This window comes from Malus sylvestris, chromosome 7 (assembly GCF_916048215.2).
Source record: "Malus sylvestris chromosome 7, drMalSylv7.2, whole genome shotgun sequence".
NCBI classification, from domain to species: Eukaryota; Viridiplantae; Streptophyta; class Magnoliopsida; order Rosales; family Rosaceae; genus Malus; species Malus sylvestris.
Genome location: NC_062266.1, coordinates 6,314,185 through 6,341,953, shown reverse-complemented (window position 1 = coordinate 6,341,953; position 27,769 = coordinate 6,314,185). Strand labels below are relative to the sequence as shown.

The 27,769-nt window shown below is 37.0% G+C and overlaps 2 protein-coding genes across 2 annotated transcripts; one reads left to right on the top strand and one right to left on the bottom strand.

Moving 5' to 3' along the window:
* The first annotated feature begins 18,694 nt into the window (after positions 1–18,694).
* LOC126627925 (UDP-glucosyltransferase 29-like) lies at positions 18,695–20,310 on the top strand. The gene has a single exon (XM_050297491.1). The coding sequence runs from the start codon at positions 18,747–18,749 to the stop codon at positions 20,124–20,126; it is 1,380 nt and encodes a 459-aa protein (XP_050153448.1). The 5' UTR covers positions 18,695–18,746; the 3' UTR covers positions 20,127–20,310.
* Positions 20,311–26,384: 6,074 nt separating this feature from the next.
* LOC126628100 (uncharacterized) lies at positions 26,385–27,556 on the bottom strand. Its single transcript, XM_050297682.1, has 4 exons — positions 27,244–27,556; positions 26,962–27,072; positions 26,762–26,842; positions 26,385–26,626 (listed from the first exon to the last, which is right to left on the bottom strand). Exons 1-4 carry the CDS (start codon positions 27,463–27,465, stop codon positions 26,552–26,554), a joined length of 489 nt encoding a protein of 162 aa, XP_050153639.1. The 5' UTR covers positions 27,466–27,556; the 3' UTR covers positions 26,385–26,551.
* Between the last annotated feature and the right edge of the window lie 213 nt (positions 27,557–27,769).

The following is a 27,769-nucleotide window of genomic DNA, read 5'->3' as shown; positions in this document are numbered from 1 at the left end:
TCTGTGTCTAAGTCTCTCCACCCATTTGAAGTCATTCATAGTGATGTATAGGGTCCTTCTCCTTGTACTTCGATAGATGGTTTTCGGTACTATGTGACATTCATTGATGAATGTACTAGACATTGTTGGTTGTTTCCCATTCTTAATAAAAGTGATGTTTTCTCTACCTTTGTTGGTTTTTCTAATTTTGTCCCCAATCATTTTTCCACTTCCATTAAAACATTACAAAGTGATGGTGGAGGAAAATATCTTAGTAAACTCCTCTATATCAAACACACTGCTACAATCTCAGACTTGGCAAGCTACACTCTGAGATTGAGGGAGGATGATAACTATAATATGTGCATGTGTGTGAGATGGTTAGGATGTATGTGAGGTAGTTAAGTTGGTTAAGAGTCTATGGTGTAAGGTTGTGACAAGTGTCAACATCTTAAGAGTCTTATGTTAGCTTAGTATCTACGCAATGTAGCTAGATATATACACAATGTAATCAGTGTTAAAATGTTGTTGAAAAGAAAATGAATAATACATATGTTTTCTTTCTCTCTCTATATCTCTTTCTTTCTCTCTATTTACAATTGTAACTATTTATATTTACAATGTTAATACTCTCATTTAGTATTTATGTAGTAACTAATACAGAAACCATAGACCTACCATTCAATAGACCATAGTTGCCAGATACGGGTATGATTCGAGTTCGCAGTTCGGTTCGGATACAGGATTCGGTAGTAACATAAAATATCATTTGCCAGAGAGTAGCATAGACAGTACGGTTTTCAGTTTGATTCATTTTAAATTCGTTAAAGAATGTAAATTAGTTTGTATATAAAAATATTGATAATAATACATTTATAATTATACTTTATAATATTACTGAGCAATCATTTTTATTTTGTAGCATTGATGATTTGTAAGCAATTATTTGTAACATGGTTGGATGCATGGCAACGAACATGGTGGGATACAAGAATCCCAATAAAAACAAACATGGTTGGTAAATACCTCAAAATAATAAATAATAAAAACATGGTTTGTACATCCATCGAAACAAAAACAAAGAATATGATTGGATAAATGCATAAAAAATAATATGGTACATGTATCGAATGGTTAAGGTCCTTAGGCATAAGTATTACGAAATACATTTAACCTAATAAACAAATATGAGTATATATTTATGCACAATTGTTATTTAGAAAACATCAAATTGCAAAAAAATCCACACCAAATCCTGAAGAAAAAAAAAAGGATTTTGGCAAGGGAAAAATAGAGGAACCAGAAATATCCCAAAATGATATCAACTCATTCTCGTCCGACAGGAATGAAGAAGATGTAGAGATTCAAGAATCAAGGGAAATGCCAAGTCAACCTCAATCATCCAGGCAGACTCCACAACAAACTTCACTATCCGAAAATCGTAAAATAAAGGTGAAACCCTTGTTGGTCAGTGAAGTTACTTTTGAGACGTTGGGTAAGACAAAACAATGGAGATGCAAATACTGCAAGAATGCATGCAAATCATCCACTACACAAATTAGCTATCACCTCATAGGCACTATTATATTACTAAAATTACTAATTATTTATTTTTGTTGATTTTTTTTTTTTTTTTTTACTTTAGGTCCTCCAGTCGGAAAAAGTGCAGATATTGCTCGTTGTGGTGTAGTTCAGAAAAAACTTTGAGTTACTTCAAAATTTGAGAAACAAAGAACGAGAGGAGGAAAAGATCAAAGGTGGTGGCAAAGGTAAAACAACAAACCCAATGGAAGAAGTGATGCAAACTATGGCTAGAAAATCAGTTGATATGAAGGTTATTAGAGCGTTTTGTGCTAATGGCATACCGTTCAATGTCTTGAGGAATCCACAATTCCATGAGATAGTCACTGCCATAAACAATAGACCTAAAGGGTACAAGGCTCCTGGGTATGAAAGAGGTAGAACCACTCTACTCGATGCATGCAAAACTGGTATTGAAAATGAGTTAAAACCTGTTAGAGAGACATAATTCACACACGGGGTATCCATCGTGTCAAATGTATGGTCAAACATGAAGCACAATTCACTCATTAATGTTGTTGCAATAAACAGTCGAGGATGCATGTTCTTGTATACGGATGATTTTTCAGGAGTAACAAAAAGTGGTAAAGAGATTGTTGATTATTTGCTTAAAGCAATTGAACAAGTGGGGGGAATCAATGTCATTCAAGTTGTAACAGATAATGCAAATAATTGTGTTGCTGCGGGACAAGAAATTTGAAAGGTACACAAACATATCTTTTGGTCTCCATGTGTTGTTCATACATTGAATCTTATTTTTAAAGAAAATTTTGATTTGTTGCTAGACAAGATAGGTTGCATGCTCCTAAGCCAATCAAAATTTTCTGCTAGATCTTTAAAATTGAGATTCAATGTATGAACAACACATGGAGACCAAAAGATATGTTTGTGCACTTTTCGAATTTCTTGTCTAGCAGCAACACAATTCTTTGCATTATCGGTTACAACTTGAATGACATTGATTCCCCCCACTTGTTCAATTGCTTTAAGCAAATAATTAGCAATCACTTTACCACTTTTTGTTACTCCTGAAAAATCATCCGCATACAAGAACATGCATCCTCAACTATTTACTGCAACAACATTAATGGGTGGATTGTGCTTCATGTTTAATCATACATCTGACACGATGGATACCCCGTGTGTGAGCCATGTCTCTCTAACAGGTTTTAACTCATTTTCAATACCAGTTTTGCATGCATCGAGTAGAATGGTTCTACCTCTTTCATACCCAGGAGCCTTGTACCCTTTAGGTCCATTGTTTATGGTAGTGACCATCTCATGGAATTGTGGATTCCTCAAGACATTGAATGGTATGCCAATAGCGCAAAACGCTCTAATAACCTTCATATCAACTGCTTCTCTAGCCATAGTTTGCATCGCTTCTTCAATCCGGTTTGTTGTTTTACCTTTGCTACCACCTTTGATCTTTTCCTCTTCTCGTGCTTTGTTTCTCAAATTTAGAAGTAACTCAAAGTTTTTCTGAACTACACCACAATGAGCAATATCTGCACCTTTTTCGACTGGAGGACCTAAAGTAAAAAAAAAATCAAAATTAAAAATCAACAAAAATAAATAACAAATAAATAATTAGTGATTTTAGTAATATAATAGTACCTATGAGGTGATAGCTAATAGTGGAGGTTTTGTATGCATTCTTGCAGTATTTGCATCTCCATTGTTTTGTCTTACCCGATGTCTCAAAAGTAACTTCACTGACCAACAAAGGTTTCACCCTTGTTTTACGATTTTCGAACAGTGAAGCTTGTTGTGGAGTCCGCCTGGATGATTGAGGTTGACTCGAGTTTTCCCTTGATTCTTGAATCTCTACATCTTCTTCATTCTTGTCGGACGAGAATGAGTTGATATCATTTTGGGATATTTCTGGTTCCTCTATTCTTCTCTTGCCGAAAACCTTTTTTTTTTCTTTTCAAGATTTGGTGTGGATTTTTTTTTTTTTTTTTTTTTTTGTAATTTGATGCTTTCTAAACAACAATTGTGCATAAATTTATATTCATATTTGTTATTAGGTTAAATGTATTTGGTAATACTTATGCCTAAGGACCTTAACCATTCGATACATGTACCATATTATTTTTGATGCATTTATCCAATCATATTCTTTGATTTTGTTTCGATGCATGTACAAACCATGTTTTTATTTTTATTGGGATGTACCAACCATGTTTGCTTTTATTGGGATTCTTGTATCCCACCATGTTCTTTGTCATGCATCCAACCAAGTTACAAATCATTGCTTATAAATCATCAATGCTACAAAATAAAAACGATTGCTCATAATAAGTAATATTATAAAATATAATTATAAATGTATCATTATCAATATTTTTATGTACAAACTAATTTACTTTCTTTAACGAATTTAAAACGAACTGTCCATGCCTACTCTCTGGTGAATGATACTTTATGTTACTATTCAATCCCATATCCGAACTGAACTGTGAACTCAAATCGTACCCATATTTGGCAACTATGGTAATTAGCAAAAGCTGATGATGACTCACCGTGCTCCGGAAACCATCACCAAAAGGGAAGGCTTGGACAATTGGGCTAGAAAAGTCTATAAAAGCAATTAACGGCACAAGCATAAACTCTCTCTCAACCAATCAATCAAACAACTCTCAATACACTCAACAACAAAACCAGAAAAAGCTTTAATTTGTTCACCCCTTGTCTATTTCAAGTTGTAAGTCCAACATAGAAAGCTTTCTTTTGTCTAGTTTTAATAGCTCTGCTACCATTCCCTTTGTTGTAGTATCAAATCCCTTTAGTAAACCTCGTCTATATTTCTTTTTCCAAGATTTCAATCACTGTAAAATACTAGGAGAGGTGTCTGTAAGAGGACGAACCTTGCCCGCCAAGGTTGTAATCTTGCCTTAATTTCCTTTATTTGTACTTATGTAAAATAGACCTGTTGTTTTTGTATCTTCCATTATACGATATGTCATTTTTAACTAATTTAGTTCAAATTTTAGCTATGATTAACCTTGTTAAATTAACTACTCTTATTTATGTGTTGTCGGCCTAAACTAATAACTAAGAAATTAACTTAAATGACCTTGAACTACTTTATAAAGGAATATATGATATTATAAATAAACCTCTTTGGTCAAAAGGTAAGAAAAGAAATTAATACAGACTTAACCCATCTGTGAACAATCCTAATAATCCAAGAAGTTAAAGTGACTTATGGCGCAAGAAATCAATTAACTGAACAACCAAGTAAACAATCTGTTAACAAAAAGAATAGTGGCACACTCAAATTCATTTTATTTTTTATTGTGAGTCTTAAGGCCTAACAAAGGCCCCATGAAGGCACCCTTCAAACTAATAAATATATAAAGCAACAAACTCTGGCCAATAGGCAAGACAAGGAAGAGCTATGTAAGGGACAGATTCAGCCTGAACATAATTTTGGCATGCCCAGTGGGATCCTGGCTTGTAGTATTGTATGCCAAAATGAAGGAATGATCAAACGTTCTGGTGGAAGGAGGAATTCGGGCAACCTTTTTGCCTGACGGATTAGCCCGTAGATTTTCCATCCCTACTCAGTCCCAGGATCATAGAAACCCCGACTTCTTTTGAAAAGTCTGAAGGAAAGGTGACTAATGAAAATATCTCCCTAAAAACTAGAGGGGAGGTTAGCAGGCTATGTTCTTTAACAGGGACATTGTAGAGAAAATTGGAGTTAGAATACTCCCCACTAGAGGAGGAAGCTACCAACAATGGAGGTACAGTGTTAGATCTAGAGAAGGAACCAACTCTCTCTTAGTTTCCCTTGCTAGGGAAGAAAAAAGATAAAGGAAAGAAGAATGAGTTGGCAGAAACCAGCCACCAAGGAGAAGTTAGAGATGAGCCATAAGAGTTAGGCTTGTAGACCTCTTGCCCCAATACCAGAAGCTTGCTCGTTGATAGAGGAAATCCTCCTCCTTATTGACCACTACCATTAGTTAATAAAATGGGAGGATAAGCTAATTGAAGGCAGCCTGATGCAATGAGAGAAGCTTTCTCGGGCATAAATCATGGCCTAAAGTGGGGGAATTCGTCTTCCCCAAATAATAATGTGGTCAATCAGCAACTTAGGAATGAACTAGCAGAGTTAAGAAGAATGGTGATACAAAATGCTTAACCTCAAGCCCGCCTGATGTTCATAATCACGTATTATAAGCCTTACCATGCTTATATGGATGAGCATAATCCTTTCCCTCTTAATTTTAAAATGCTTGCTTTTCCAACTTTTAGTGGGGGGGATTGCAATGTGTCTTCCAGAGATCACATTTTCAAGTTTTCAAACTATTGTGTGGCTTTTGAAGGCAATCCCAACTACAAGTTAAGGTTGTTTAAAAACTCTATGGTGGGGCTGGTTTCCCGGTGGTATTCTTTATTGCCCCTTAATTCCATTGCTAATTGGGGGCAGATGGATATGGCTTTTCACAAACAGTTCTATATAGTAGAGCCAGAGATGACCATGAATGACTTGGTAGAGGTAAAGTAGTATGAACATGAGTCTATAAAAGACTTCATAATGAGATTCAGGAAGACCAGGATGAGGTGCCAGTTTCCTATTAATCATTAACTTATAGCCATTGCACATAAGGCTTTAAGGTTGCCTCTGAGGAAGAAGTTTTACAATGTACAGTTTAATGAACTCTAAGGATTGGTGATTGCGGCTCCTAAGTATGAGAAGTTGTTGATAGAAGAACAACAAGTGAAGTATTCATCTAAAACCCCTATGTTTTACAAAAATAAAGTGTAAATACATCAGTTGGAGTTTGAAGGTTTGGAAAAAGAGGAAAGTAATGATGGCTTGGGAGAAGGAATAGAGTTATGTGCTGCAGAGATGACAACTATTTTTAAGCCCTTGATAGTGAAGGGTTTAGTTCAACCAATTAAATGTCAAAAGATTGTGATGAATGATAGGGGATTTGTTCCTATCAAGCCACCAAAGTATCAATCATATTCTTTCGACTTAACCAAAGCTGCTGACATATATGAAGAGCTGGTGAGGGCTCAAGTAATCTTGCCTGACAATACCAAGAAAATGCCTAAGCCTAAACATTAAGGGGAAAAAAGTATTATAAGATTCACTGCACTTTTAATCACTCTATCACCAATTGTGTGCAGTTCAAAGACTGGATCCAAAACTTGATAGTCAAGGGGAAGTTGTTGCTAGAAAAACCTCAGGCCAACATGATGATTGACATAGATCATTTCCCATAAGCCCCTATTAATATGATAAACCTTAATTGGGTAGAGAGCGGGAAATGGAAAGTTACCCTGAATATAGGAAAAGAAATGAGAGATATAGATAGACCCGTTAAAGGTAGTAGAAGGTTGCCCGATAGGCCTCATACAACTATGATCAAGGAAGTAGTGTTGTGTAAAAAGTGCCAATGTGAATGTAGGTTAAAGGTGCCGGCACCAGGTGCCATTATTAACCAAGAATTAACTAAAAGAAAAGAGAGAAAAAGAACAAGAAGCATGCAGGGCTAACCTCTAAGCTTCTGAGTTCAAGAAATAAACTTCAAAGAATGTGTTTCACAGGCTGGGAAGAGATTTAGAACCTAAGAATTTGTCCGAGGTGTTGAATCTTCTAAAGAGGTAGAAGATAAGGATGGAAGATTGCCACATTAGAGAGATGTTAAAGTACCATGCTCAACCAGTCACAACAACACAAGATCAAGGACATAACGGACCTCGATGCTACCAGTCACAATGGTAAATTTAGCCTGACAAGGCCGAAAATGGTATGTGGTAGGTAAAGATAGAAGGCATGTGAGAGAGATGGGCGCATCCATGATAAGAATGGTGCAGAGACAACATAAAACACATATGAATTCATTACAAACCCCTACTTTTTTATAAGGCTCTGGGAATGTCAAGATCAAAAAGTTTATCTAGGGAAGTGAGAGGCAACCAAGCTAGAGAAGTAGAAAGAAGATTAAGAAGGCTAACAACACGACTAAGGGAGGAGGAGAACATGTTCCTTAGACACCTCACCCTGGGAAATACAAGGTGTTGAGGAGAATGCAAGAAAGTATGGTTATGGTACCTATACTAGGTTGGAACCCGGTGCCTATTCGTTTTGGAACCATATATCTTGAAAGAAGGGTACCTCCACCACCAAATGAGGGTATTCCTTTTGGGACTCCAAAATAGCTACTTGATTTCAATACATGGAAGAAGAGGAAGCACAAGAGTTAATGTTAAATGAGGAAGCCCAAGCTTGGATGGATCAGTTTCTTTGCCAGATTAAGGATAAGAAGGAATGTGCACCTAGACCTAGCAACTTTCATGTTAACATGACGTATGTGTTGTCCTTCATGTTTGTACAGAGCCATATCAACCAATTATGATGCAAGAAGATTATTTTTCACAAAAACCAATGGTGGCCCTTATAAACCTTGAAGAGACAAGCAGAGAAAAGCCAAGAGTGTTAGTTTTGCCCAATCCCATGGAAAAAATGCCTGAGAGGGTTCACACTGATGCAATGGTGTTCAGAAAGCCAAGTATGGCTTTAGCAAACCATTTGAAACCTATCTATCTAACAGCTTATACAGAGGGGACTCATTTTAAAATAGTGCTAATAGATGGAGGAATAACAGTTATAGTACTACCACTTAAGCAGATGAATAAGCTTGCCAGGGGTGAAGATGACCTTATTTTAACAGACCTCATAGTGTCTAGTATTTATGGGGCTATTACTAAGAAACATGGTATATTGCCTTCGGAAGTAAATCTGGGGTCTAGCAAGATCATGATGGCATACTTTGTAGTGGATAGTAATTCCACTTATGGTGATTTATTGTGAAGATATTGGATACAACAAAGCTTGTCTATATCATCTACCTTGCATCAACAAGTTGCTGTCTACCATGAACTAACTATTATCAAGCAAGGATCATGGGAAACAGTGAAGGCTTAATCATGGCCATTTCTCCCTATAGCCAATATTGCTGAAGCTAACTTCTACAACCCCAATGTTGGAATTTTACAATGTTTAAGACCTTATCAAAACGGCCACCTTACCAAGGTGACGGCCCATAAGCTCTTGGAACAAGGATTGTTGCTCACTAAGGAAGAATGAGATAGACCTCACATTATCCCAGCCCACCACCACCAATGATGATAGACCAAAAGAAAAAGGACCAAGTAGTAGCAGTCATGTCTTTAATCAAATGACTGCTAGAGTATGGAAGGGAAAGAAGGGAAATCAAACAATGCTCAGTCAAAGAAATGGCAGAGTGAAAAGAATGAAATTCTAACACAAAAGATAGTCAAGAATGAAAGTTTTTTTAAGAGAGTATATGAGCTTCTGTACACATGGAAAAATGTATATATGACCTGGATTGGCCCGATGATGTGCCCGAAGTCCCAAAGTCAACGGAGTTTTTGTCTACAAAGCCCGATAAGTCGACACTTGAAGTTCAAGACCTCTTGGAAACCATTAATCTAGGAACTGAGAAGGATCCAAGGCCAATACAACTTAGTAGCCTATTAGAACCTGCAAATCGAGCCAAAATAGTTGATCTTTTGCATGAGTTCAAAATTGTTTTGTGTGGCATTATACACAAATGCCAAGACTGGATTATGAGTTGGTAGTACACAGAATGCCTATAAAATAGGGGTACAAGGTAGTGAAACAAGCCCCAAGAAGGATGTCAAAGAGATAGAAGAAAAGGTTAAATAAAAGATTGAAAAACTTGTGAAACCAGACTTTATTAGACCTCCAAAATATGTAGAATGGTTGGTAAAAATTGTACCTATATTGAAAGTATTAACTAATGCCATTCGATGTTGTGTGGATTATAGAAATATTAATGAAGCAACTCCTAAAAACGAATACCCTATGCATATGGCTGACCTATCCATTGATGCAGTAGCAAAACACAAAGTGTTGTCTTTCATGGATGGAAATGCTAGATATAACCAAATAAAAATGGCTAAAGAGGACATGCATAAAATGGCATTCAGGTGCCCTGGACATGTAGGGGCTTATGAATATGTTGTTGTGCCTTTCGGGTTGAAAAATGTTGGTGCTACATATCAAAGGACAATGAATGCTATCTTTCATGACCTCGGCATAGCATGGAGGTATACATTGATGACATTGTGATGAAGTCTAAAATTGAGGAGCAATACTTAAAAGATATCAGACAAGCTTTATTGAGGATGAAAACCCACAAATTGAAAATGAAGCCTAGAAAATGTGCCTTTGGAGTCAAATCGAGCAACTTTTTAGGATTCTTAGTCCACCAAATAGGTTTGGAAGTGGACAAGAATAAAGCTAAAGCCATAAAAGAGTCACATGCACCTACCAATAAAGTATAACTACTAAGATTGCTAGGAAAGATTAATTTCTTGAGGAGATTCATTACTAACCTGGCGGGCAAGATCCAACCCTTATCTCCTTTGCTAAGGTTAAAAAATCAAGACATGCTTTAGTGGGGACCTCAACATCAAAAAGCCTACTTGGCATCTCTTTCGGTATTCATGCCTCCCTAGAGGGGGAAACCTTTAAAGCTCTACACTCAGCATCTAAGAAGTACATAGGGAGTTTATTGGCTCAAAACAATGAAGGAGGGAAAGAACAAGCAATGTACTATCTTAGTAGAATCCTTACTAAGGTAGAAACAAGATACACCCCCATTGAGAAGCTATGTTTAACCTTGTATTTCACTGCCAATCAATTGAGATATTACATGATGCCTTGCCATACTCACATAATTCTTAAGACTAATATGATCAAATACATGTTGTCCAATATCAGTTTAGTTTCTAATATGTGCCTCAAAGGGCTGTGAATGGGCAAACGATTGTAGACCTTTTTGACAGAACACCAAGAACCTGAAAAAGAGTTGATCAATATTCCTGGTACTTTGGAAGCTGCAAGTATATGGTTTCCCCCAAGAGAAGACAATTCGGGCAAAGAAACTTAGATCCAGCAAGAGATAAAAAGGATATCTAGTATATGTATCACTCAATGGAAGCTATATTTTGATGGATCATGCACAAAGCGAGCTGCAGGTGCAAAAATAGTCATTATCAGTCCACAAGGTGGTCACCTTTTTTATTCATTTCTCTTGGATTATGACAATATCACCAACAACAGAGCAGAATATGAAGTATTAATCATTGGCTTAGAAATTATGATAGAATTAAAGGCAGAATAACGAAAGGTCTTTGAAGATTCAAAGCTAGTGATTGATCAATTGAATTGAGAATACAAGTGCAGACATATCACAGTGGCAGGATATTATATGGCTATCACTCAATTGTTGGCATATTGGCAAAGTGAAGTCATAATTAATCACATTCCTAGGGAATTGAATTTGGCTGCCAATGAAATGGCACAACTAGCTTCTTGAGCACATGACCAGGGAATGACACCTAAGATAAAAATGAAAATACAAACAATGAGCCTTCCTCGATCTTTGAAGGGGATTCAATTTGGACGTAATGACAAAAGAGCCCGAGATAGAACATTGGAGGTCTCTCATCCTTCAGTACTTAAAAGATCATTCTCTCCTTGCTTGCAAAAAGACCAGACAACAGGCAACTAAGTTTGTTCTGTGGGAAAGAAACTTTGAAGAAAACCTCATATGGGCTTATGTTGAAATGCTTAGGTTTGGAAGAATTAATGAGAGTAATGGCTAAGGTACAAGAGGGAATTTGTGGAGCTCACCAAGCATGAACAAAAATGAAATGGTTGCTAAAAAGATACGGTTACTTCTGGCCGAATATAGAGAAAGACTGTAAAGCTTATGCTAAAGGATGTAAAGAATGCCAGAGGCATGGCCCTTTGCAACATACTTCATCAGTGCCTCTAAATCCAATTGTAAAGCCATGTCATTTTAGAGGGTGGGCTATGAACTTCATCAGGTACACCTTTATAATTGTGGCAACTGATTACTTTACCAAATGGGTGGAAGCTTCAGCTGTGATGACTATTAATTCAACTATTGTGAAGAGATTTAGTGAGACCAAGATCCTACATAGGTATAGAGTGCCCAAAGTCATTGTCATATATAGAAGACCATCATTTGTTTTAAAAAGATATAAAGGAGTTTGCAGAAAAGTTCAAGTAAAGATGATCCAGTCCTGCCCCTATTACCCCCAATCTAATGGTCAAGCAGAGGCCAACAACAAAATTTTAATGAATATCATCAAGAGAATGGTGTCAAACAACCTATAAAAATGGCATGAGAAGTTAGGAGATACTATTTGGGCTTACAGAACTTCAAAAAGGGCAAGAACTAAAACTACTCCTTATGCATTAACATTCGGGCAAGATACAATGTTTCCTATGGAAATTAATGTATGTTCTTTGAGAATACAGAACCAATTGTAAGTTCTTTGAGAACATAGAACCAATTCGGTCTACACAATGATGAGTTTGTGCAGGCCATGTGTCAGGGGATAGAAGATTTAGATGTTGCCCACATTGAGGCTGTAAACAAGATCCAAGAAGGAAAAAGAGTTGTTGCCCGAGCTTATAATAAGAGGGAAAAATTGAAGTCTTTTGAAGAATGAGAGTAGGTGTGGAAAACAATTCTACCATTGGGAGCACAAGTCAGAGGATTTGGAAAGTGGAGTCCTACTTGGGTATGCCCCTTTATAATTATCAAAGTATTAGATAATGGGGCATATTACTTGGTAAATCTAGAAAGAGATTCACAGAAACACCCAATCAATGCTAAATTCATAAAGAAGTATCATCCCACTCTTTAGGATGCTAGAGACTGTTATATTGATGAAGTTTGACACTTAGAGGTGTTATTTGAAATTCCTTGTATAATTGAAGGAGTTACTTTTAGAAATTGTAAAATAAGCAAATAAAGGTGGTACACCAAAGGAATTTTTTTTTTTAATTCAATAATTAAGAGAATACATAAGCCCTAAAGATTGCAAGTTTACATCCTAAAGCAACTATCCTAGAAATATAAGTCTGCATTATGGTGGAAATGCGATTTCGCTCCTCTAGAGCTATGTTGCTTTTGGCTAATTGGACCTTTGATTCTTCCAACTCTTGATTCACTTTCTTCAGCTTTCAAAGCAGAAAGTCATTCCTCCAACTTCTGAATCTCTGCAGCCACCACCATGATCTTATCCTCTATGGTCGACCATTATTCCACAAGTTGCTGAAGGTTAATGGAAGTCTGGGCATGCATGTCTTTGTAGCACCTCACCCAGTTGGCTTGCCTCTCAGCCCTAAGGTGCTGGTCTTTCAAAGCCCTTATGCTCTCAAAGAATGAGAGAAATGACTCATACTACACCTTGGTCATCTCCTAGAACTGATACAACTCAGTTAGAGTTTTCAGACCATCTTGAAGTCTATTAGAGGATGGACTAAAGAGGTCGAGGATGGACCACTTCACTCACAGCAGGCTGGGAAGATTTTGCCCGAACCTTTACTAGAAGTCTATTAGATGAAAAAAGACAAGTTAACAGGGCTAATCTCAAATCAAATTAAAGAAAAGGAAAGAGAGACAAGTTAATGAAATGATCATACCTTAGCTAAACCTTGAGCCATGGTTGGGAGAATTTTTATTACAACTGCTTTGGGAGAAGATGGATGGCTTGCTGGGGATGAAGCATAAGAGGCCCAAGAACTGGTCACCTCTGAAACAACTGGTATCTCAGGGACTATAGGTTCCCTAATAGTCGGTGTTGGGAACTTGGCAGCTTCTAGAGGAAGTGAAGACTGGCAGAGATAAAGTTTAAAACATCAGGTCCAAATCAAAAAGATCTTAAGAATTAAAATTGTATGAAAGAAGAAAACTTACGGAGGTGCTATCATCTTCCACTAAATGAAGCATCTCTCCAGTTGTAGGATTAAACCTGATGAAGGGGTGAAACACTCCTTGGCAAGCAAGTTGCTCTCCACAGCAACAGGAACTTTGGGGGTCCAGGCAAGTCCCAATGAATAGGCCTTATCTTCAAGAAAGAAAATGGGAAGGTTGAAGCCAACCCGAGGGCGGTGAAGGCCGTTGAGACAGCGGCAAAGAGTGACAATGTCCTCTCCAGACTCACATGCAAAGCGTGATTTAGGAGCCATTACTAAATTCGAAAGGTGAAGAAATTAGCTAGAGCTAAATCAGGGAAAGATTAAAATTCGAGAGAATTTGGTGGCTCTAAGAATAAAGCTTGTTAAAGGTAATGGTCGAAAAGAGTAATGTGGAAGTTCTATAACGGGCAGGTAGTTAATGTAGGGAATTGTGGGTTAGTGCAATGGTTTATTTAAAATGGCTAAGTTAAATGGCACTAATACCTAGTTTCGACAAGCATTCAATTTTAATCATTATCAATGTCTTGATTAGCAAACTTAATAATGATTAAAAGAGGCACGGCTTGGGTAGATATTTAATGTTGAGCTCAATACAATTAAAGACCCAGGCATGCAAAAATCAGAAAAAGATTGGGCTCTGATAGTTGACAGCCCAAGATGAATTTAAAATCATTTTTTGGTAACTGATAGGTAGCAAGCCTATGGGAGAAGTGACAAGCAACAGAGGGCAGCTCACCCTCAGCAAAAAGTACTTTTCCATGGCATGGGTAGGTGATTAGCAAAAGTTGATGATGACTCACCATGCTCTAGAAGCCATCACCAAAAAGGAAGGCTTCGACTTAGGGTAGAAAAGTCTATAAAAACAATGAAGGGCACAAGCATAAACTCTCTCTCTCAACCAATCAATCAAGCAACTCTCAGTACACTCAACAGTGAAACCAGAAAAGCTTTAATTTGTTCACCCCTTGTCCATTTCAAGTCGCAGGTCCACCATATAAAGCTTTCTTTTGTCCAGTTTTAGAAGCTCTGCTACCATTCCCTTTGTTGTAGTATCGAATCCCTATAGTAAACCTTGTTTATATTTCATTTTCCTAGATTTCAATTACTGTAAAATAAAAGGAGAGGTGTCTGCAAGAGGACGAACCTTGCTGATCAAGGTTGTAATCTTGCCTGAATCTTCTTTATTTGTACTTATGTAAAATAAATATGTTGTTTATGTATCTTCCATTAAACCATATGTCATTTTTAACTAATTTCATTCAAGTTTTAGTTATGATTAACCCTGTTAAATTAACTACTCTTGTTTCTGTGTTGTTGGCCTAACAAAGGCCCCATGAAGGCACCCTTCAAACTGATAAGCGTATATTGCAGAAATCAAACAACAAACTCTGCCCAACAAGCAAGACAATGGGAAGTTATGTAAGGGACAAATCTAGCCCGAACACTAACAAAATTATAACGTAACCCTAGTACTAATTCTTATGAAAAGTGAAGTAGTAGATTTTGTTAGTACATGTAATAATTCTCAATTTTTAAATATTTACCAAAAAGAACGGAAAGGTATATTGATATGTGCAACACAACAGATGGTCGACTATTATGAGTCAGCAATACTTTTACATATGCAATTACATCTTTTATGTATGTAATTACTTCGTGTTTAAAATGAAGCTTCTAGGTATATTGATTTGTGTGACACAAAAGACGATCAACTATATGAGTCAGCAATACTTTTATGTATGCAATTACGACACCTAAACACCAACGTAAAATCTAGGTCTAAAGTAAGCCATGTAAAGAAGAAGAGATACATAATAATGATTAAAAGAGGCACCAAAATTTAGCAAACATAATAATGATTAAAAGAGGCACTGTTTGGGTGGATATTTAATGTTAAGCTCAATACCATTAAAGACCCAAGCATACGAAAATCAGAAAAGGATTGGGCTCTGACAGTTGGTAGCCCAAGATGAATTTAAAATCGTTTTTTGGCAACTAATAGACAGCAAGCCTATGTGATAAGTGACAAGCTACAGAGGGCAACTCACCCTCAGCAATAAGTACTTTTCCATGGCATGGGTAGGTGATTAGCAAAAGTTGATGATGACTTACCATGCTCTGGAAGCCATCACCAAAAGGGAAGGCTTGGACAATTAGGCTAGAAAAGTCTATAAAAGCAATGAAGGGCACAAGCATAAACTCTCTCTCAACCAATCAATCAAGCAACTCTCAGTAAACTCAACAGTGAAACCAAAAAAAGCTTCAATTTGTCTACCCTTGTCCATTTCAAGTAGCAGGTCCACCATAGAAAGCTTTCTTTTGTCCAGTTTTAGAAGCTCTGCTACCATTCCCCTTGTTGGAGTATCGAATCCCTTTAGTAAACCTCATTTATATTTCATTTTCCAAGATTTCAATCACTGTAAAATACAAGGAGAGGTGTTTGCAAGAGGACAAACCTTGACGGCCAAGGTTGTAATCTTACTTGAATCTCTTTTTTTTGTACTTATGTAAAATAGATCTATTGTTTTTGTATCTTCCATTAAACCATATGTCATTTTTAACTTATTTTGTTCAAGTTTTAGTTATGATTAACCCTGTTAAATTAACTATTCTTGTTTATGTGATGTCAGCCTAAACTAATAACTAAGAAATTAACTTAAATGACCTTGAACTGCTTTATAAAGGAATATATGATATTATAAATAAAACTCCTTGGTCGAAAGGCAAGAAAAGAACTTAATACAGACTTAACTCATCTGTGAACAATCCTAATAATCCAAGAAGTTAATGTGACTTGTGGCACAAGAAATCAATAACTGAACAACCAAGTAAACAATCTGTTACACAAAAAGAACAGTGGCACGCTCAGATTCATATTAGTTTTGATTGTGAGCCTTAATGCCTAACAAAGGCCCCACGAAGGCACCCTTCAAACTAATAAACATATATTGCAGAAACCAAGCAACAAACTTTGCCCGACAAGCAAGACAAGGGGAAGTTATGTAAGGGACAAATCTAGCCCGAACACTAACAAAATTATAACGTAACCCTAGTACTGATTTTTATGAAGAGTGAAGTAGTAGATTTTGTTAGTACATGTAATAATTCTCAGTTTTTAAATATTTACCAAAACGAACGAAAAGGTATATTGATACGTGCGACATAAAAGACGGTCGACTATTATGAGTCAGCAATACTTTTACATATGCAATTACATCGTGTTTAAAAAGAAGCTTCAAGGTATGTTGATTTGTGTGCCACAGAAGACGATCGACTATATGAGTCAAAAATACTTTTATGTATGCAATTATGACACACGATCGACTATATGAGTCAGCAATACTTTTATGTATGCAATTACGACACCTGAACACCAACGAAAAATCTAGGTCTAAAGTAAGCCATGTGAAAGAAGAAGAGAGACGCAAATTGAAGGACCAGTCTCAGCCGCAACAGCAGCAGTAGATCCAAAGCATCTGTGTGCATATATTCCAACAGAAAAAGCACCTGTGTGGTGTGCTTTTACAACTTACCTAATACGGCTATATTGCTATATAATATTTCGTGTCAATAAAACAAGAAATATTTATAATATGTTACATTAAATAACGTTTTATGTTAATAAAATAAAATTTGTGTAAATTTTTTTTGTAAATATTTTTTTCATAGAATGAGACTTGATACAACGGAGTTGCATATATTGCGAGGAGATAAAAGAAAAATAAGTCTCTCATTTAAATTTTTTTTTATATACAAGTCATGTTCTAGAGTGTGCCAAAAGATGCTTCAGTTATAAAAATTAAGACATATCTTTATTTTATATATAAGTCATGTTCTAGAGTTTGCCAAAAGATAAAACCGCATCATGCATGGGCCCCTCCGCTACGTGCCGCTTCACATACTAGACTTCAAGCAGCTTATATTTGGTTTGTATTATCTTGTGTGCCACGTCACTGCCCACCTCTATCAATATCGATCTTTTGTTTATGTAACAGAGAAAGAGATGGTCCCATGCATGATGCGGTTTTATCTGCTTTACATTCAAGCAAGGTGAAACGCTGAGGGAGAGTTGCCACCTCCTCATATGCATGATGCGGTTTTATCTGCTTTAGTCCTAGTCTTATAAGAATTTTTTTTAATGAGCAATGTCATATTATATTTTGTACCATCTTTAGCCGATCAAAATATAACCCTTTGACAAAAATACCCATCTTCGACCGAATGGGACTATTTTTCAGCCCCTCAATAATTTATTATTTTAACTGAATTAATATGGTTAATTGAGTCAAACTACCATATTAAATTAAGATTTTCGGACATATTTTGTGCCACTTGTCGCTAATAGAATGTGAAGAATTGAAATAAAATGGGGTAAGATAATATGAAATTGTGGAAAAGGATGTGAGAAATGGTGTAGAAATGGCTTAGGTATTAATAGGAAAAAAATTAGAATTTTTTTTTAAATTTTTGCCTAAAAAAAATTCAAATTCCAACTGTAACCTGACATCAGGTAATCATTGGAATAGGTTGGGCTGGGTGAAACGGGCTGGCTGGCTGGCTTATTTTGGCCAACCCACTACTGGTTCATTTTGGCCAACGTTAACCCACTACTGGTGGATGAGATATAGCCTAGTGGGGCCCACAAGCCAATTGGCCTAGCAATCGGTTGAAGACGGTTTTATATTTTGGCCTACGGCCACTTGGCTGGGTCAGTTGGAGATGGCCTAAGCACCCACAGCATGCAATAACAAATACTTAATTAAGCCGATGACAAAGATTGAGTTTAAAATTACTTAATGATACGATACTTAAACCATAATTACGATATTGTGAAACATAATTATACCAATCCTGAAACCATAATTACGATACTTTGAACCGTGAAACCATGAGTACAATGCTTTGAAACCTTGAAACCTGGTTAGAGATTAGAAGCAACTTTTTATTGTTATTATTTTTTTGACAATTATTAAATAACTTTCATCTAGAGACGGAAGAGTATTTGATTTGAAACGTGATACCTAACGATTTGGACCATTCATCACCTCCGATTAGAAGTTTAATTCCACTTGTGAAAAAGAGTACTATGTGAAAATTAAATTTCCAGCTAACTAATTGAAGGAAGCCAAGTTTAAGCTTCTTTTTTCTTAATTCATTGGCCATATATGTCTTTTTCATAAAACTTAAACCGCAAATTCCTACTACTTACACGAACCATCCATATGAAGGTTCCAAGTATTTCTTCAAATTCTACATATCTTGCACTATATAGGTATATATATATATCCACCAAAATTTAAAGTAACACGGGCCTACAATCATCTACAACCAACAACAAAAAAAGAGTCAAATTTAAAGAGGGGGGGGGGGTGGCGGAATGGTTTTTTCTGATCAGCACAGAAGCATTAGCATCCTTATGCTTCCATGGTTAGGTCACGGCCATATTTCTCCCCTCCTAGAGCTAGCCAAGAAACACACCGATCGCAGAGATTTTCACATCTTTATTTGCTCCACACCGGTAAATCTCAGCTCCATCAAGCCCAAACTCCCTCAGAAATACTCTCACTGCATTGAGTTTGTGGAACTTCATCTTCCACACGATGAGTTGCCACCTCACTACCACACCACCAATGGCCTCCCACCCCATCTCATGCCCACTCTCAAAAAAGCCTTCGACATGTCCAGCGATAACTTCTCCCACATCCTCAGAACCCTAAAACCAGATTTGCTCATATATGATTTTCTCCAGCCATGGGCACCCTCCCTAGCTTCGTCGCATAACATTCCGGCCGTCGAGTTCTTTACCACCAGTGCTGCCGTGATTTCATTTTCTGTTCACCATCTCAAGAACCCTAATGTTATATTCCCTTATCCTTCCATCTATCTTCGGGATTACGAAACTAAGAAGTTCAGCAGTGTGCTGGAATCTTCAGCAAATGGCATCAAGGACGTAGAACGCGCACTGCTGTGCAGTGATCGGTCTCGTAACATCATTTTGGTAAAGACTTCTGGAGAGATTGAATCAAAATATATTGATTCTCTCTCAAAGTTAATGGAGAAGAAGATTGTGCCCGTCGGTTCACTTGTTCAAGACCCAATGGATCAAAAAGTCGATGAGGAATCGTCGATCATCAAATGGCTAAACGAAAGGGAAAGAGCTTCAGTCGTGTTTGTGTCCTTCGGGAGCGAGTACTTTTTGTCCAAGGAGGAACTGCAAGAGATAGCTCTTGGATTGGAGCTTAGTCAAGTGAGTTTCATTTGGGTTATTAGGTTTCCTAAGGAAGAGAAAAGTACCAGGGTTGAAGATGTTTTGCCAAAAGGGTTTGGGGAGAGGGTAGGAGAGAGGGGAATGATAGTGGAGGATTGGGCCCCACAGGTAAAAATATTGAAGCATTCTAGTGTTGGTGGGTTTGTGAGTCACTGTGGATGGAGCTCGGTGTTGGAGAGCATCAAGTTTGGTGTTCCGATTATAGCCATGCCTATGCAACTTGACCAGCCATTAAACGCCAGACTGGTGGAGGAGGTTGGCGTTGGTGTGGAGGTTATAAGAACCGGCGGAGGAGACAGACGCCGGGAAGAGGTGGCGAAGGTGATCAGAGATGTGGTGGTGGAGAAAATTGGAGAGGGTGTGAGGACAAAGGCACTAGAATTAAGTGACAAAATGGAGAAGAAAGAGGATGAAGAGATGGATGGGGTGGCGGAGGAGTTGATGCAAATTTGTACGACGACAAGGGAATCAACTAGTACTGACTTTTGAAAGTGAGAGATTGATGTCGACACTTGCAATGATCATTCTTATGATTTTGAAAGCTAACATAATCTGTTTTGTAAAATCGTGTTTGTATATGTTTTTTATTATTTAATCATTATAATGATTTTTAATGATCTATAATTCATATAGCCGATTCTACTTAATGGAATAAGAGTTTATTATTATTATTTGCAAGTATCATGTATGTTATGTATTTGATAAAACAACATATTTTGTAATAAATAATACTTGTGTGAGAAAAGAGAGGGACGGCAGAAAGAATGGAAGAAAAGGGGGCCAGCTCCAAAACTAGCCCATGAAATGTCGTGCACATCTTTGTAGAAGGGCCTAACTCCATAAGTACCATATTTGCTGCTAAAAAGCCCATTAATCATGAAACATACCGCTCTGGCAGCTTTGATCGCTAATCATTTACTTATAAGAAAATTAATGGAAATGATTTGCAAATTTTGAGTTTTAATGATAAGGACAAAATAAATGGTAAAGTGAGTAGTACCGCAATTGACTTTTTAGTGTAAAAATGTGATTTTTCATTAAAGTGAACAGTATCGAGAGCTTTTCGTTAAAGTTCCCTTTATTTATTTGCCATAAATCAACAGCTCATCATAAAAACTTGAAACTCTGGCAATAACAAGTTGAAAGACTCACGAAAAATTCGCTCATTTGCTCACTTGTTTGTCTAGAAAAGATTTGCATGACTTACAATAAGATTATTAACACAAAGTATCAAAGTTCTTACAAAATAACAACTAAATTAATATTAAAAATAGAATAAAATATAGAACAAAATCGACCCATCAATAATCATAATTAAAAATCAAAATATTATTAATAAGAAAAGAGTAGAAAACACCCTTGTAAAAAGTTGTCAAAAGCTCCTAAGAGGAGATTTCCAATGTCATAAACGTTCTACCTCCTAAGGGCTCCAACCTCGGGCGATGAATAGAATAATAAATTTGAATCCTATTTAAAATACGTCTGCCACAAATTCTGAAAATCCAAATAAAATAATAAACTAGGAAACACAATTCTATTTATCAGATAATCTGGGCAGCCACAAAATCCACACATTTTGGGTGCGTTTGGTACGCAGACGGGACGGGACGGGACGGAACGAAGGTGTAATTTTTGAAAAAGACATGGGGTATATTTGTCTTAAAATGGTAAAACATTGTGTTCCACATACGTGGAACAAACCCGTTCCAGGGGTGGGAGGTGGAACGCAAAAACACCCAAAATCTGTCCCGTGGAACAGCCCGTTCCACCCATTTTTGGCGCACCAAACGCGGGACGGAACGCCTCGTCCCGTTCCGTCCCGTCCCGTCCCGCGTACCAAACGCACCCTTAAGGACCAAATCTGCTCCAAATAAGGCCTGCGAGGTGGCGTTGGAAAGATAAAGGTGTTCCCCACAACTTTGTAGAAGAAATTTTCCTCAAGAAAAGTCATCTTCAATGACTTATAAGCCTAAAACGTCAAATTTGTTAGCACTGCATGGTCAACCTTCTTTATTCTCCACAAGCAAACGGCTGAAAAATAAAATATGAGATTGGACACAATCATCTTGATTCTTGAAAGACAAACGGACCCATTTCAATTGGAATTACTCCAAAATTTCTCCCTTTAATCATTTTTTGCCCAAAGTAGATTCACCTATCCTGTAATTGAAATATGCAACAAAGTATCAAAATTTTATCAAAATAACAAATAAGTTATAACTAAGATTAGGTAAAAATATAGAATAAATATCGACTCATCAAGATTCCTACTTCTAGTTACACAATCACATTCTTATTATAATATTAGCTGCAACATTCCTCCTTGAGTGTAGAACTAAATAAGTTGTTCCATTAAGTTTTTAGGAAAATGTAGAAGCAGTTGATGAAGTCTTCTTGTCAGGAACAAGTCATGCATACGTGAGTCTCACAAGTAAGGATGCACTTAGGAGTATAGTCTCACCAAAACCTGGCTCTGGTAAACTCAATGGGACAAACTCTTAGTCTAAGGAGAAAAAAAAAGTGAGTTAATACAATGTCGATGCTTGAGATGATCAAGTGATGGTAAACGCACATGTCAAGGGTATGACTAGCCAGATGTGGGTGACTTGTTAAAACCCGTCAGGTTAGCAAAACCCCAACGGGAAATAGTGTTCTTGATTCAAGGGAAAATAGTACATTAAGGCCAAGTGAATATATTATTGAATACTCTCCTTGAGATCGACAAAACTCCCTTTAAGAACAATCATGCAAATTGTACTCAGATATGGAACTTTATATTCTACAACCTCTTCAAAGGTCTCACTTTGCACCTAGCGTATGGATGATCATGGGTAGTTAGACTGGCAACTAGAACACCATCAAAATAACGCTCGAACCTCAAGCCAAGAAATGGATGAGTTTTCCTAGATCCTTCATCTCAAATTATGACATCGGTTGTGAGTTAGTTTTCTCATGCTCTTTTAGAGTCTTAATGAGATTCATGTCAACGACATAGGTTATAACTCTAACAAGTCCAGAATGACTACTTTAGAGAACACGCAAAGGGCACATATCCTTGATTTATCAAATGCTCACTTATAAAGTGGATGCCTAAATCAAATTGAGAGGATGTTCCGTAGTTTAGAACTATTTGAACCAGTCTAAGTTTCTCGCGAACTTCTATTTCCGTATCATAATCCCATGGTGATACGCTATAACCAAATTCATAATGTTGCGATCAATCACAGGGCGAATAAGAGAAGTCTTGCGCCAAAAACGTGTCTAAGCACATTTCATTCATCTCATCCCTTTTCCTTATGCATACCCATTTGGTGGTGTTGACACTACATGTCCAAATACTCTTTGCTAAGGAATCCTAGATTGTTTTTTTCCATTTGGCCAATTTGTTGTACGTTGTCATTTTCCAATAGAACATGGTTAGGTACCATTGTTTTTCATTAATGTCGATAGCTACCATATAAGTGAAACATCATCAATAATAATCCTATTCCAATTCAACATATCACCCAAACTAGTATAGTGGACCAAGAACTTCTTGTCTTGAAAATAAGGCCGGTTTGGGTCGGGATCTCGAACCGAAACCCAAAGCCCGAATTCTAAACCAATCCCTTTTGGGACAAAATTTCAAAACCCGAAACCAACCCAAAATTTCGGTATTCCCAAAAGTCTTTCGAGATTCAGATATGGTTCAGGAAATAGATCAACTACGAAGCAAGGGTGTTCCCCTCCTTCATAGAGAAAGTTTCATACATATTGCTTCCTTCTTTTTCCATTAAGATTAATTGACATGCATACTCAAAAATTTAAAGGCATATTTGGTATCCTATTTGAAAATTTTTATCATTTCTCAAAACATTTCTTAAAAATATTTCTTGAAAACATTTTTCTTTAAGACTCAAAAACTTGATTGGTTTGCGATTTAAAATTTTTAAATTTTACAACTTAAACTAGATAAAAAGATCTAAAAAGAGGGAGTTGCATGAGAGGGAGAAATAGGAGAGAGGAGAAAAGAAAGAAATAGATGATTGAAGGAAAGAGAAAGATGAGTGAGAGAAAGAACCGAGAGCGGATTGGAGGAGAGACGAAAAATGTTTAAAAAAAAAGGTGAGAGAAAGAAGAAAGGGAGAGATAGATTTGGTGTGAAAGGAGAAGATGGAGAGAAAAAAAAATGAGTGAGTTTAAGTTTAAAAATTCTAAAAACTCACTTTTTATGTTTTTAGAAAATGACTATATTTTCTAGTTAGTTTTGAGTTCAATTTTTTAAAATAGTCATACCAAACAAGTTTTTAAGGCCTAAAACTTAAAAATTGTTTTTTAGTTTAAAAAGTTAAATTCAAGTAAAGTAACAAATAAGTCTTAAGTTATTCAAATTGACAAATCCAAACCAAATCCAATTTCAGAAATCCCAATTTTCACAAACCCTAAAAATCAACCACAGTAAAAAAAAAACATTATTCGAGTCCTAGAAATTGTCGGCGGTGGCGCCCTAACAACGCCTCTCCATGAACGAGGCGTCTCGTCATACGAATTCTAGGCGAGGATTTGCTATGGTGAAACCGAGACCGAGAGACTTAGTCCAATTTGGACTTTCAAGAAAGAGAATCAAAGTTTGTGACTGGTGTGGGTGGTAGATTTGCGATTCAGGCAAGGATTTGGATGGTGTGGCACTCTCACAGTGGGAGGACTGAGGAGGAGACTAGTCCAGAGAGAGATTTGGGTTTGGGTGGAGAAAGAGCGAAGCAAAGTGGAGAGAAAGAGACAGTGAAGACAAGTGACTGGAGAGAGTTTTAAATATAAGGGCAAAAAACTGTTTACTACCCTCAAGTTCCATAGTTTTCAACATTTAGTACATCAATTTTTTTTCGTCTCAGAGTCATACCTAAAGTGTAAATTTTGGGACAGTCTCATACATCCGTTAGTCAAACTGTTAGTTCTTCCGTTAAGTGATGACGTGGCGCCTATGTGGACAATGATTGGGCGCCACGTGTCATTAAAAATATTTAAAAAATTAATTAAATAATTAAAATTTAAAAAAAATTAACAATCCATTTTCCCCCTCTCCCCCGTGCCCCCAACCCAGAGGAAGAAGAAGGAGAAAAAAAAAAGTCGTTTGCAACCCAGAGGAGGAAGAAGGAAGAGAGGAAGAAGAGAGTTTCAGGAGAGAAAGGGGAGGAGGAGAGAGAAATGAGGTGGCAATGAGGGAGGAGGAAAGGAGAGAAAGGAGGGAGGGGAGAAGGAGGGGAACGGCCGGGTCTCTCCTTAACCCGCGACCCGATCCGCATCATTCTTTGTTTTCCGACAAATTTTCACCCATTTTTCCGGCAAATTGCACTACCTAACCACCTAGAATCAACTTCATGACCTTCCTTCTACCTATTACATCCCAAATTTGGAGAGATTTGGTGGTGAAAATGGAAGAAACCGTGAGGGGTGCGGCGAAGGTGGTGTGACGGCGATCCGTCATTTTTGAAGTAAATCTCGTCAACCACCACCACCATTAGACTCCCGTAGAACCCAGGAACAAAGCCCAAGCAGTTGTGGAGGCGTTGGAACAAGTGGGTCGTGGAGGGGGGGGGACGAATTCATCTTTGCCGATTCAGGTTTTTTTTTTTTTTTTTTTCTTCTTCTTCTTCTTCTTCTCCTTCTTTTTCTTCTTCCTCCTCCTTCTTCCTCCTTCTTCTTCTTCTTCTGGGTTGGCAGACGGTTTTTCTTTTTTTTTTTTCTTCTCCTCCTTCTTCTTCTTCTGGTGTTGCAGATTCTGTTTTTTTTTTTTTTTCTTTCTTCTTCTTCTCCTTCTTCTTCTTCTTCTTCTTCTTCTTCCTTCTTCTTCCTCTTCTGGGTTGGCAGACAATTTTTTTTCTCCTTCTTCTTCCTCTGGGTTGGGGGCGTGGGGGGAGAGGGGGAAAATGGCTGGTTTGTTTTTTTTTTTTTTTTTTAATTTTAAAATTTAACATTTTAATTATTTAATTAATTTTTTTATATTTTTAATGACACGTGGCACCCAGTCATTGTCCACGTGTGTGCCACATCATCACTTAACGGGAGACTTAACAGTTTGATTAACGGATGTATGAAACTGTCCCAAAATTTACACTTTAGGTATGACTCTGAGACGAAAAAAAATTGATGTACTAAATGTTGAAAACCACGGAACATGAGGGCAGTAAACAGTCTTTTGCCCTAAATATAAATGAATGATTGACATTACCAAATCCAACCGCCTATAATAATTAGAGTTGTATATTTACTAATATAATTTGATTAAAAATATTATATATATAATTGTTGGTTCAAAACAGGATTACCGAAAGAAGGCTTATTGGATCCCAAATTCCATACCAAATTTTTTGGGATCGGTATCGAACGGTTCGGGATTTTCAGTTCAAGAAGTTTTCGGTTTAGTTTTAGGATATTTTCGGTTCAGTTCGAGAATTTCAGGAATTTTTTTTGCACCCCTACTTAAGTGTAGGAAATTGTTTCTTCTAGGATGCTTCCATATCCAGAATTATCTCATGTGGTAGAATGATTGAGATAGCGATCGAGTGGTGGATTTATTTGTACATGATCTTCCTCTTTCAAAAAGTAAATTCTACAAACCGTTTGATCTGTCTCGCTGTCTATCCATTAAACATTCTTTGTTATTTCTATTTGTATTTGTCCTCATTAGTCAATTTTATCAATACAACGATGTGTAAACGTCATGTAAATTTACTAAATTTAGATTTTAACGTTGATTAAATATATCAGTTGCTAAATCATGCATGTATTATTAAAATGTTGTAAAATTAGTAGTTGCACGCATTGGTCTTTTAAAATAAAACTTTGAATAGTCTCTGGCTTTACACGATGAAACAAGAAATTTGAGCAAGAATGTAGGTTCCTGTTTTGTCTTTAATCTTTTACATCTGATAAATTCATAGTGTTGGTTCTATGTTCTTGCTCAGCTCCTCTAGCTTCTGCATCCTCAGCTTCTCACTCTCGGTCAACAGCTGCTAATTAGCAGATTACAACAAATTGTAAGAACAAGTTCCAATTAGTGCAGAGGGCCATGCATATAATACTAGTTAAATTTGGGGACTGGACAATAATTAACTAATAATAATTTAATTATTATGTTTAATTACCTCCATAAGTGTGCTTACAAGTTGAGCCTTTTCTTTGTTCTTTTCATTGAAGCTTTCCAGGGCTTCTTTGTATTCTTTTTCCTGTTTGTTGACAAATAAAATAATTTTTATTTTTCACATACTTTTCAAGCATATATATATAAATAATATAGTAGATTCATGCCCTAATGTTTATATTGGTGTCAAATGCTAGATTGCACCTTCTTCTGGCAGCTCAGTCCCAGCGGCTTCAGCTCTCGATTAGCCATGTCGATTTTCTTCCTTACATTTGCAAGTTCCTTCCTCATGGGATCTCCCAGCACTTCCAGCTCCTACTAGATTGTAAAGATAGTGCAATATATATCATAACTTCATCAGCAAGTGATCGATTTATGTAAGACTTGCATCTCAGGTAATTAAGAACATTCCCATCCCATTACACCCGAGGTCCAATGTCGCAAGCATAAAAAGGTAAAAATAAGAGTAGAGTTTGTAGAACTTACTTCCCAAATCTGCGCCAGACGCCTAGTTTCTTCCTCAGCGCGACCCAACTGAGCTTCAACTTTCTCCTTAACCTCCATCTTCTTCCTCTCAATCTCTTCCTCTCTAGCTTGGTACGCCGATATTGCCAGCCTCGAAATCTCCTCATCGTCGTTCTCCTCCGTCGACAGCCTCCCACTACTACCGGCAAAGGAATTACTCCCAAGGCTCTTCATTTTCTGCATTTGAATTGTTTGTCACTCACAGCAAAGTTTCAAATCCAATCGGCCTTTTTATCTCTATCTGCTTCCACCAATGAAAACCCCCCACCTCGTATATATAAATTCTACTCTACAAGTACTGCAATTGCTTTTGCTTCAAACTTGTCTCTCCCCTTCCTTTTCTGGTAGGCCTTCTCTTCTCTTGCTTGCTTTTCACGACATGATTCTCCATCAAATCAAAGACAGGACGAATTCAAAGTGCTCTTACCTAAACATGTTTGCATGCCTAACTTAACAATCATACCGTTTAACTGTTTTGACTTACTTT

What these genes read in the sequence shown, in the direction of transcription:
- LOC126628100 (XM_050297682.1), bottom strand. Translation starts at nt 27,465, where the DNA reads ATGCAGAAAATGAAGAGCCTTGGGAGTAATTCCTTTGCCGGTAGTAGT. An exon ending in GTCTGGCGCAGATTTGGGAA is followed by an intron (nt 27,073 to 27,243) that starts GTAAGTTCTACA and finishes ACAATCTAGTAG; the next exon opens with GAGCTGGAAGTGCTGGGAGA. An exon ending in TTGTAAGCACACTTATGGAG is followed by an intron (nt 26,627 to 26,761) that starts GTAATTAAACAT and finishes GCTAATTAGCAG; the next exon opens with CTGTTGACCGAGAGTGAGAA.
- LOC126627925 (XM_050297491.1), top strand. Translation starts at nt 18,747, where the DNA reads ATGGTTTTTTCTGATCAGCACAGAAGCATTAGCATCCTTATGCTTCCA.